This window comes from Rhamphochromis longiceps, linkage group LG18 (genome assembly GCF_057381845.1).
Source record: "Rhamphochromis longiceps isolate RC_006_pf linkage group LG18, R_longiceps_female_GT1.1, whole genome shotgun sequence".
NCBI classification, from domain to species: Eukaryota; Metazoa; Chordata; class Actinopteri; order Cichliformes; family Cichlidae; genus Rhamphochromis; species Rhamphochromis longiceps.
Window position 1 is genome coordinate 25620989 of NC_140574.1, and position 10279 is coordinate 25631267.

The 10279-nt window shown below is 44.7% G+C and overlaps 1 protein-coding gene across 1 annotated transcript in view; it reads left to right on the top strand.

The window, feature by feature from the left end:
- The first annotated feature begins 276 nt into the window (after positions 1-276).
- Positions 277-10279, top strand: part of LOC146648424 (Y+L amino acid transporter 2) — a 12229-nt gene continuing 2226 nt past the window's right edge. The window contains exons 1-9 of the mRNA XM_085388649.1: positions 277-615; positions 859-1391; positions 2934-3059; positions 3147-3291; positions 7759-7882; positions 8116-8219; positions 8331-8427; positions 8528-8677; positions 9781-9964. Of these exons, the coding sequence (XP_085244775.1) occupies positions 872-1391; positions 2934-3059; positions 3147-3291; positions 7759-7882; positions 8116-8219; positions 8331-8427; positions 8528-8677; positions 9781-9964 (1450 nt within the window). The 5' untranslated portion in view covers positions 277-615; positions 859-871. The remainder of the gene's footprint in view (positions 616-858; positions 1392-2933; positions 3060-3146; positions 3292-7758; positions 7883-8115; positions 8220-8330; positions 8428-8527; positions 8678-9780; positions 9965-10279) is intronic.

Consider the following 10279-nt stretch of genomic DNA (forward strand, 5'->3'; position numbering starts at 1 on the left):
GGCATTTTAACATATCATGTGAGGACTGACTTACTTTTGAGCCGACCTCAAGTGGAAGTTGCACTTTTAGCCTTGGAGTTGGCTGCTTGGCAAGAAATAGTTTATTCAAGTTTGTACTTCACTTATAGATCGTTCAACAAACAAGCTGCTGGACATAGCTTTCTAGTCATTTTCCTGGCCTGCAGATGTCTACAAGGAGGCACAAAAACTAGTAGTAGAGTCTTCCTTCTGTATACCAGGGATGAGGTGGGTTATGCCCCTGGAAACACTCCCTGCAAATTAAGATAAGCTTAATGACACTTTTCATCACAGTATAAATAACTATCCTGTATGTCGGGTCAATTGGAGCTTGGCTCCCTCTGTCTCAGCTGTTGAAGGCTCTGTGTGGGCAAGAACGTCTGCTTGTCTCTGAAAATAGCACAGGGGGCAACATGAGAGTGTGGCCCAAGAAAAACACACGTTATGGAAGGGCTGACCTGCAGAGATTGCAACATCAACCATCCTGTTGGTGCCTCTCAGATGTGATCTCCCCCGGTGCCAGACTGGTGTTTCAGACTTGAGTGGTGGCCTGAGACAGACTGCATGTTCAGAGGAACAGACAGACTTGAAAACAAGGTAAGTTAATCTTTTGTTATTTACATGCCTGTATTATATGTCATGAGTCACTCGTGCTGTTCATTTATATCTATAATTATAAACAAAGGGGAGTGATCTGTGTTGGGGATTTGCATGCTTGTATTCTTAAGTTTGAACATGTGTCATGGAGAATTTTTTATTTTTTTTAATACATTGTGTGCTAGGTAAGTCTGTTAAATTTGAATAATCCCATCTAATTTTTCCCTATCATCTCCATCTCAGCTCTGCTGGAATAATGGGGGATCTGAGACAGACCATTGGGGTCATGTCACAGACGATATGTCCGAGCTCACGAGTTCCATCTGAGGAGGACCTAAAGGCTCCAAATGGTGTTAAAGAAGAGAAAATGCAGCTGAAGAGGGAGATTTCTCTCCTGAATGGGATCTGCCTCATTGTGGGCAACATGATCGGCTCTGGGATTTTTGTTTCACCAAAGGGCGTACTCATGTACAGCGCTTCTTATGGACTGTCGCTGCTCATCTGGGCTCTTGGCGGGATCTTCTCAGTGTTTGGGGCTTTGTGCTACGCAGAGCTCGGCACCACCATCACCAAATCTGGAGCCAGCTACGCCTACATCCTGGAGTCTTTTGGTGGCTTCTTGGCTTTCATTCGTCTGTGGACGTCCATCCTCCTGATCGAGCCAGCCAGCCAGGCTGTGATTTCGCTGACATTCGCCAACTACCTGGTGGAGGCTTTCTACCCCACCTGCCAGCCGCCGTATGCTGCTGTCCGCCTCCTTGCTGCAGCCTGTCTCTGTAAGAAACACAGCTGTGTCTGAATGAGTGTGCCCACTGGGTTTTGTATTGAGCTGTAAATGTGGATTTTTAAATGAAACAAAATGTGCTGTTGCAGTTTGCTGCAGAAAAAGCTTAAATTTACTAACTACTCACATTTGACTCTAGCATGCTTTTGGTATACCTACGAGTTCATGGTCGACTCAATGACAGCAAGGACATTGTTCCTTAAGTCTTGTAGTTTGTTTAGATGCAACTTTGCAAAGTTAAGCTATGCTGCCATGTCCTTTTTAGAGAGAAGAGGCTTTCTCCTCCCAACCTTTCCAAACAAAGCTATAGTCATTCAGTCTTTCTTTCTAAGTGCACTCTTGTAAACTGTAACATTTAACATGTTTACTGAGGCCTGTAGGGTCTGAGATGTAGCTCTTGGGGGTTTTTGCAGTTTCTCTTAATGTTGCAGTGTGACCTTTGGGGTGATTTTGTTGGAACATCCACTCCTGGGATGATTGCGACATGTGTTAACACACACTTGAAACTCTAAACCACCAAACCGCTAAAACTTCAGCTTGATTTCTGTGGAAGGAGTGAGAATGCACTTATTTTCTCAATGCCAAGTCTAAATTTGTATCAATTAAAGCCATTTCATTTCTTTTTAACCTCTACAAACAATTATTAAATTAATTAATAAAGCATCTACTTGGTAAACCTTGGTTAAACACATTCCTGCACTGGGTTTTAATTACATAATTATGGTGATACAATCCAATATTGCTACTTGTAATTTTACCCTGATATAGCCACAGCTTATATTAAGTTACTACTGATGAACACCTACCCTTATCCACTCCTGCCAGTTCGAAAACACAGCCCAGGGGCTCAGTGGTTAGTGCTCTTGCTTCACTGTTTTCTGTTTCAAGCTTGGGCCTGAATTTTCTGTGTGGAGGTCTAGTTTGTCACTGGAGCTGCCCACTGCTAATGCTTCGAATGACTCAAATTAATTTCCTTACAGTCCCTAAACATGTATATCTTGCAGAATACAGTGTGGCTTTTATTGTGAGGCAGTCAGGAGAAATGTAAAATGTTTTGTTTCGTTTCGAATAGTTGAGTAAAACCAGATTAAAAGAGCTTTAGTGCTGCCCACAGTCACATCTGATCTATTCATGCCAGTACCAAACCCGATAGCCCTTTGTAGTACTGGCATAAGCTAAAGTTAGGCTGCCAGTCCCATGTCACAGAGTTTTGCAGTGATTGGATTGCAGACTGTAGCAAGCAGAAGTGTTATTTACGTGAGAGAGCAGCGATGCTGTGAATCACCCATCGCTCTACCAAGAAGTGTGATTCTGTTTTGGTATCCTCGAGCCATTTGCAGCCCACGTGACAGAAAGAAAGGAGCAGTGTGAGAGAGTCAGGTTTCTGTTTGCTACAAACTGCTTTAGTTTCACAAACTGCTGGCTAAACTGCTGTGTCATGCAGGATTCCTTAATGTACATCGTAGAAAGCAGAAGCAGTGTTTCTGTGTTTGGTCATGTTTGTTCATTGCCTTCATCCTCTACTTTGTTCCAGGTATCCTCATCTTCATTAACTGTGCTTATGTGAAGTGGGGGACTCTAGTGCAGGACATCTTCACTTATGCCAAACTGATGTCACTTTTCCTCATCATTATTATAGGAATCCTGAGGATATCCAGTGGTAAGTGAAAGTAAAAGTAAGAATTCGTGTGGGAAAGCTAAATAAAATGTTACACTCAAAGTAAAACTCGATCTTGTCTTTGTGTAGGAGAAACGAAGAGCTTTGAGAACCCGATGGAGGGCTCCACGGCAGACCCCGGCGCCATCGCTTTGGCCCTCTACTCAGCTCTCTTCTCCTACTCTGGCTGGGACACACTCAACTATGTAACTGAGGAGATTTGTAACCCAGAGAGGTGACTGAGGCAGTGAAATGAAAAAGAAAATGCACTCAGACTCGTACGCTCGAGGCTCCATGGCAACTTGTGACTAGATTGTATTTCCTGCTTTTAGCTTAGTGATGAGAAATCCACTAAAAGTTAATTTTTGACAGTCCTGATCAATCAGAGTAGAAGGGTTAACATGCCTTTGAGCAGATTAGCTGAGATAGTACAGACAATAAAAATGAGCCACTGGACTCCTGCACTAAAACACAGCACTGACTATATTTTTAATGTCCACTCACAGCATTATACATCTGTGTAACGAGAACAAACAAAAAACATGACGGAGAATCATCTTAATGAAAGATTCGTGCAAAGCTGCTTATTTTGGAACACCATTAGGAAATCACAAATATACAGTGGCCCAATAAGAAAAACGCTGCAAAAGCACACAAAACAAAACGGAAATAGGAAAAAACACAAGGGAAGTGTTTTTGGAGAGACAATAACCCGACGGACCAGTTGCAGGAACCCAAAACATGCTACGTATAATACTGATGATGGATTTTTATGCTAATAGTTAGGCTAACACACTTACCTCTCATCTTTTCTTTCCTCACAAAACCGATAGATCCTCCACTACTTTTAAGTGTCTCCCAGCGCAATTCTTAGCATATTTTGGTTCCTGCAACTGGTCCGTGGAGTTATTGTGTCCCCAGAAACACTTCCCTTGTGCTTTTGGAAATCTGTTTTTTCCTATTTCTGTTTTCTTATTGCTGGTGTTTTCTTAAGTTGCAGTCCGTTTGGCCTCTCTGGGCCACCATACAAATAGCTATTTGTACGTAGATTATCAGATATCACCGACATTGAAGTCAAATAAATTCTCTCTAGATAACTTAAAGGAAAGCCCCCAAAACTCTGAAAGAGTGACTGTTTAATAGCCCTGATAAAATAAGTAAATTTCTCTACAGCCAGTGTTGTAGCTAAGGTAGAAAACCAATCCTATGAGTCATTTTCCGTGTTACAGCAACAACTCTTCTTACCAATAACAAACACATTTCTAAAAAGCTCTTTTGATTCTGTGAAATGTTAAAATTAGCAGGATGCAAACCTAATATAAAAGCTTAGGGTCAGAAGGTATTTGTTTGAAAATTTTGTGTTTTGCATTGAATGTTTCACACATTTTCTTTAAATCCACAATATTGTAATTATTGTGCTTTTCACCTTCCAAAAGGCAGGTCATTGTTTTGTTTGCTCTTAGAAGCAGCAGATATTTTAAGCAAAAAAGTATTTTAAAAAAACTACACTACACTACATCCACGCTCTTTGGTTCTGTCCACCAGTTCAGAAATTTTGGCGTGAGATATGGGAAGACTTATCAAAGTGTCTGAAATGTAACATTCCAGCCTCCCCTTTAGTATGCTTGCTGGGCGACTTGGATGAGGTCACTGCAGAAATAAACACAGCCCACGTTGTTTTTACTGCCCTATGCATTGCCAAGAAAATGGTCCTCATTAACTGGAAAAATAAAAATAATCTTAATTCTAACCAATATAGAAACCATCTAATAGATCACATTAGTCTTGATACAACATCTGCCATCACATTTGATCATTTGGGCTCCTTTGATCGGCTTCATCACCTAGTGGGGGTGGGGGGTCATGGTTTGGTCCTGCCTTCACTATTGTGGTTGATATGGGGGTAGGGACGGCCTTAGGGCGTCTGGGGAGTCCCTAGGGACGTTTCCCTAGAGGGACTAACCTGGGGGATGTGGCCATGACCTGGTTAGGAGCTCTGGGGCTCTTGGATGGTGTTTTCCTTGTGGCTGCGTACAGTGGAGATGGGGAGGGTCTGTGCTGGCGGACGTTGGTTACTGGCCTGGTAGCCTGGCTGCCCCTGGGAGGCTTGGGGGTCTGGTGGGTGCTCCGCCCCCCGGTCTGGGGTGCTGGCCGGGCCTTGGGGGCTTGGGTCCTGGCTGTTGTGTCGCCGGAGCAGTGGGCGGGTGGGTGCAGGGGGGCTCAGCCCCAGTGCAGGGGACCTCTGGTGTATCGGCCCTACTAGGGGGCTCTCTAACTGGTGGGGAGGTTGTTATATCTTTGCAGGTGGTCTCCTCACTACAGGACCTCACTCTGCAGGTGGGGGGAGAGATATAGGAGAGGTGGAGAATGAACTCAACCTGGGTGTCTATTGTCTTGTGTAGTTTGGGAGTTGATTGGATGATGGGGTGGGTGCAGTTTTCTCTGGGGTGGAGTCGGGTGGGCTGCCCCGGACTCTGTGGGGCTGGGCGGTGCTGCTGCTGCGGGCCCCGGTCCGGATGGGTCTGGGCCCCCTTGCCCTGGTGGGTTCCAGAGTGTGGGGGTGCCTACTGGGGTCAGCGGGGGAGCTGGCCCCAGGGAGGGGCCACTTGCCCCTCCCTTTCTTCCCTCCCCATCCTCAGCTGCCTCCCTATTCCCGCTCTACCACACCCACCCACACACGCAGGGCTTGGGGTGCAGGTATGTCACCAGGGTGCAGGGGAGGCACTCCCCCTCTGTCCCCTTCTGGCCGCCTGTGCCTCAATTTTATTCGGCAACCTAGACATCCACATTACTCACACTCTCACATAACACATACATATAGGGCCTTGGGGGTGGGCACGTTTTACAGCATCCAGAGGATGGTCGGTGTACTCCAACCCACCTCTGGCGCTGGTGCCCTACCCTCAATTTTAAATGCATTTAGACACTAAGGGTTTTCGGGAAGAGCCGTGCTGCTCTCTGAGAGGAAGCTAGTACCATGCTCTCCTGAGTTTTAAATGCAGTTTAGAACAGCACACAGCAACACTACATATGAGCGGGCGTAGGGAGGTTTGAGGTCTTCACTCACCCCGGTTCTGTTAGCCGTCAGGGCTGGGGGGCTGGGAGGAGGTGCTGGCCGTCAGACTGGGGTCTGGGATGCGGGGCCTCCCTGCTACTGCAGATAAGGAGGTGGTCCGCTTGCCTCCACCCCAGAGAGAAGGGTTACATCTCCTGGGTCTAGGTGCGGCTTGCCCCTCTGGGGGCGGGGGTACCTGGACCTGGGATATAGAGTATGTTTGGGGAGTGTGACCTCTGGCCTCTGGGCCTGAAGCTCGGTCCTCTCTGGCACAGCTGGCTGCCGGCAGAGCCCGCGGGCACGCCACTGCAACCCCCTCTGGCCTCTGCTCTGTAGCTGCGGGGTGACCTCTCCTTTGGGGCTCTACTCAGCTCTTCCCAGGAGGGTGGCACGGTTCCCCCCCCCTTTGGTGGTCCTCCTCGGGTCCTCGTACTCTGGGGCCTCTGGATGTCTGGGGCCTGGATCTCCTCCATACCTGCTTCATACCCTGGAGGACGGGGCTGTGGCTCCCCACACTCCCTAGCAGATCGTTACATGGAGAAACCTTTGGAATACAAGCGTGCTGATCCACACAGGTATGCACACAGGTGTACACACGGGTGTTCACGCGGACTACACCTTTCTTGGCTGCTGCCTCAAAGCACATTGTGCGCTGTCTATCTTGCGTGCTGCACAATATCATTTATTATTTAGTATCTACTGATATCTACTGCTAGCTAGTTTATTGTGATGGTGCTGTTTTTTTTTTTTATTATGTTGCTCTTTGTTGTTTGCTTTCTCTTCTGTTTTTTTTTTTTTCTCCATACAGGTGACCCAGGTGTTTTGTTTGTTTGTTTTTCTTTCTTTCTTTTTTTTCTTTCTTCTCCCCCTTCTCACCGTCTCTTCTCCCCTTTGGTTTTCTTTCTCTCCCTCTCTTTCTTTCATTCTTTCTCCCTGTCCTATCCCCCAGTCATGTCTGTCCCGTTTGTAGCAACTGCAAATAAAATAAATACATAATTATAATAAAGGTCAATCAAATGGACCAATATGGCAAGGCCATGATGATCCACTTGGTAAAATAAATCCGCTTGGCATCTTTCTTGGCCTTAAGACAACAATTCTGATGGCTAAAGATCCAAACGGGACACAAAAAAAACAAAACAAAAAAAAACAAAAAAGAAAACTACACTACAGAGGCATTACACACTACCTGCCCATCACCAGACTGTGTGCAGACCCATTTGGACACCAGCTGGGAACGACAGTGAAGCATGCAGTAGCTACAGAGTCCTTCAAAAACTGGTGGAGACCAAAACAAGAGCTAAAAGACAGCGAATAGTGGACATTTATAAGACAGAAAAATGCTTGACTCCCAAAGAAGAGCTACTAAAGCAACCTAAATGGTGATAATACGCCTAATTTCATTATCACAGGTTTAACTGCAGATGATTTCAGTTACTTTCACGAGTCTTATTGTAGCACAGCGTCCCATAACTGTCTTTTAATCACTATCTGAACACTTTTAAATTGTATATTGTTGGCATGAAACCAGCTGCTATTCTTTGTCCCAGCTCTGTGTAAAACATATTCCTGAACAAAAGGAAATGAAGTGTAGGAGCTGAAGTCATTCTTCTGTAATCGCCGTGTGTGATTATGCTTTTGTTGCAGAAATCTGCCCCTGGCCATCGCCATTTCCATGCCCATAGTGACCATCATCTACCTACTGACCAACGTGGCGTACTATGTGGTTCTAGACATGTCCTCTCTGCTTGCCAGTGACGCTGTCGCTGTGGTGAGACACCTGAGAGTTTCGTTCCTGCTAAATATAGGTCTGTTCAGCTTAGACCAGGACATTTTGTTCTCTGAGATGAAAACAGGACTTGAGAAAATAAAGTAATGTAACATCTACGTCAGCTGCAGAAAATATAAGGGTTTAAGGCCGCGACAGACCCTTAGGAAAACTGCTCAGATCTCTTCATCGTCAATATGTAGTGTGAATTAACCAATGCAAATGTGACCCCACAGACATTTGGAAATGCGGTCCTGGGGCCGTTCAGCTGGATCATCCCTGTTTCTGTAGCCATGTCCTGCTATGGAGGACTCAATGCTTCCGTCATTGCTGCTTCACGGTAATGAGAAAATACAGAGTGTGTCCCAACTTACGCTGTGATGGCACTTGTGATGGAAGTATGACTGATGAAGTATGTTCCCACTAACCTTCCACCTCGCTGATCACACAGGCTGTTTTTTGTTGGAGCCAGAGAGGGTCACCTCCCCAACAGTCTGAGTCTGATTCACCTGAAGCGCTACACGCCCATACCTGCTCTGCTATTCAACGTTAGAAACAAAACTGCCTTGTAAAACACAAATGAACGTGTTTCATCATACCACGATCCCATGGGTATTCTTTACTTGTCCTTGTGCTGTGTGGCTACAGGGCTTAATGGGCCTGATTTTCCTGTGTGTGAGGGACGTGTTTCAACTCATCAACTACTTCAGCTTCAGCTACTGGCTCTATGTGGGTCTCTCTGTGGCTGGCCTCATCTACCTACGCATCACCCAGCCGGAAAGATACAGACCTGTCAAGGTGACGCTTCTTTTTTTTTTAAGTTCGACCTTTTTTGAAGAAAAGGTCAGAGATCCAAATAACATGATATTTAGGATCCACATACATCATTCCCTATATGCCTCTATGCTGTCAACACCAACAATGCCAGCAGGAAACCTAGCTTTAAATAGCTATATAGCATTAATATCATATCATTCTGACATTCAGAACAATCTACTATCCTTGATAGAGAGGTCAGAGGTCAAATATGGCATGATATTTTATCATATACAGGACTTTCTAAATGTTACCAACACACACCACAGCTGTAAGAGGTTATAAGAGGCAGTCAGCAAAGCGTTGGCTTTGGTGTGATATCTAGCGCTCAGTAGGTTTACATACAAACATTTGAAAACAGGAAAGCTGGCATGAACGGTGCCAAAGAGAGGAACCGAAACTGATAAGGGTGCGTGGCAGTCTGGGATCTCAACTTAAAACAGGAAGTCACGAGCACATTAAGAAAGGTCATATGTATTTTGTTTGACGTGACATCATTTCTGTATGCTAGCTTGCCAACTTCTTTGACCTTCACAATTAACGTCACCGAGTTTATTTACACTAGAGTAACAATTCATGGTTTAAAGATTATACCCATTCAGCTGTAGCGCTGCTGAAACACTAGCATGAATGAGGAGAAAATGCGTGACTTGCCCCTCGTTATCTACAACACAAAAGCAACAAATACACATTTAAGAGCGAATTAAGCTGTTGAGTGGTTGTAAGAAAATATAAAAACATTTTCAGATTCTGCTAAAGTGCTGTCCCCAAATCTGACCTCTCCCATCACAACAAACTGTTTTCACTTCCTGCTACTGCCATCTGTTCCTTGTTTATACATCAGCTTCCATATGATGAAATAAAATCAGGAATTGTGTAAAGAAAGAAAGAAATATAAATAGTTACCATAGTTGCATGCACTCAGAATTAAAGTGTGGTGTTGTTTTGTGCACACTGAGTGATTATGAACGTAAAAAGGTGGTGAACACTGTGTTTTGAACCATTGCTCTTCATGTCAACATACACATTTAAACACTCAGAGATTCTCAGAAAGACTAACCAGATGTGCATGTCTCTCTTCACAGCTCACCTTGTTCTTCCCCTTCATCTACTGTTTTTGTAGCCTGTTCTTAGTCATCGTCCCTCTGTACGGTGACACCATCAACTCCCTCATAGGAATTGGTATTGCACTGTCTGGTGTGCCAGTTTATTACGTGGCCATTTACCTGCCTGAGGAGAGAAGGCCTAAATTCATCCGCAAGCTAAACAGTAAGACTTAAAATCTATATTTTATACTGTTTTCAGTTTTTCTCTAGGCCTCGTTGTTGGTTGAATATATAGTCATGTGAAAAACTAAGTACATCTTTACTGCTTCCATAGGAATGCAACAATTGCAGTGAGAAAGAATGTGAGAGATGGCATGATGTTCTAACCTGGCAGCTCAGCTTAGGTTTGCAAAGTTGGATCAACGTTTTCTGGACAAACGTAGAGATGTAAATCAAACACAGCATATCAGTGCAAACACCTCATACCAACTGTAGTGGAGGGTGATGGTTTTAGCTTATTTTGCAGCTGTGCATAAAT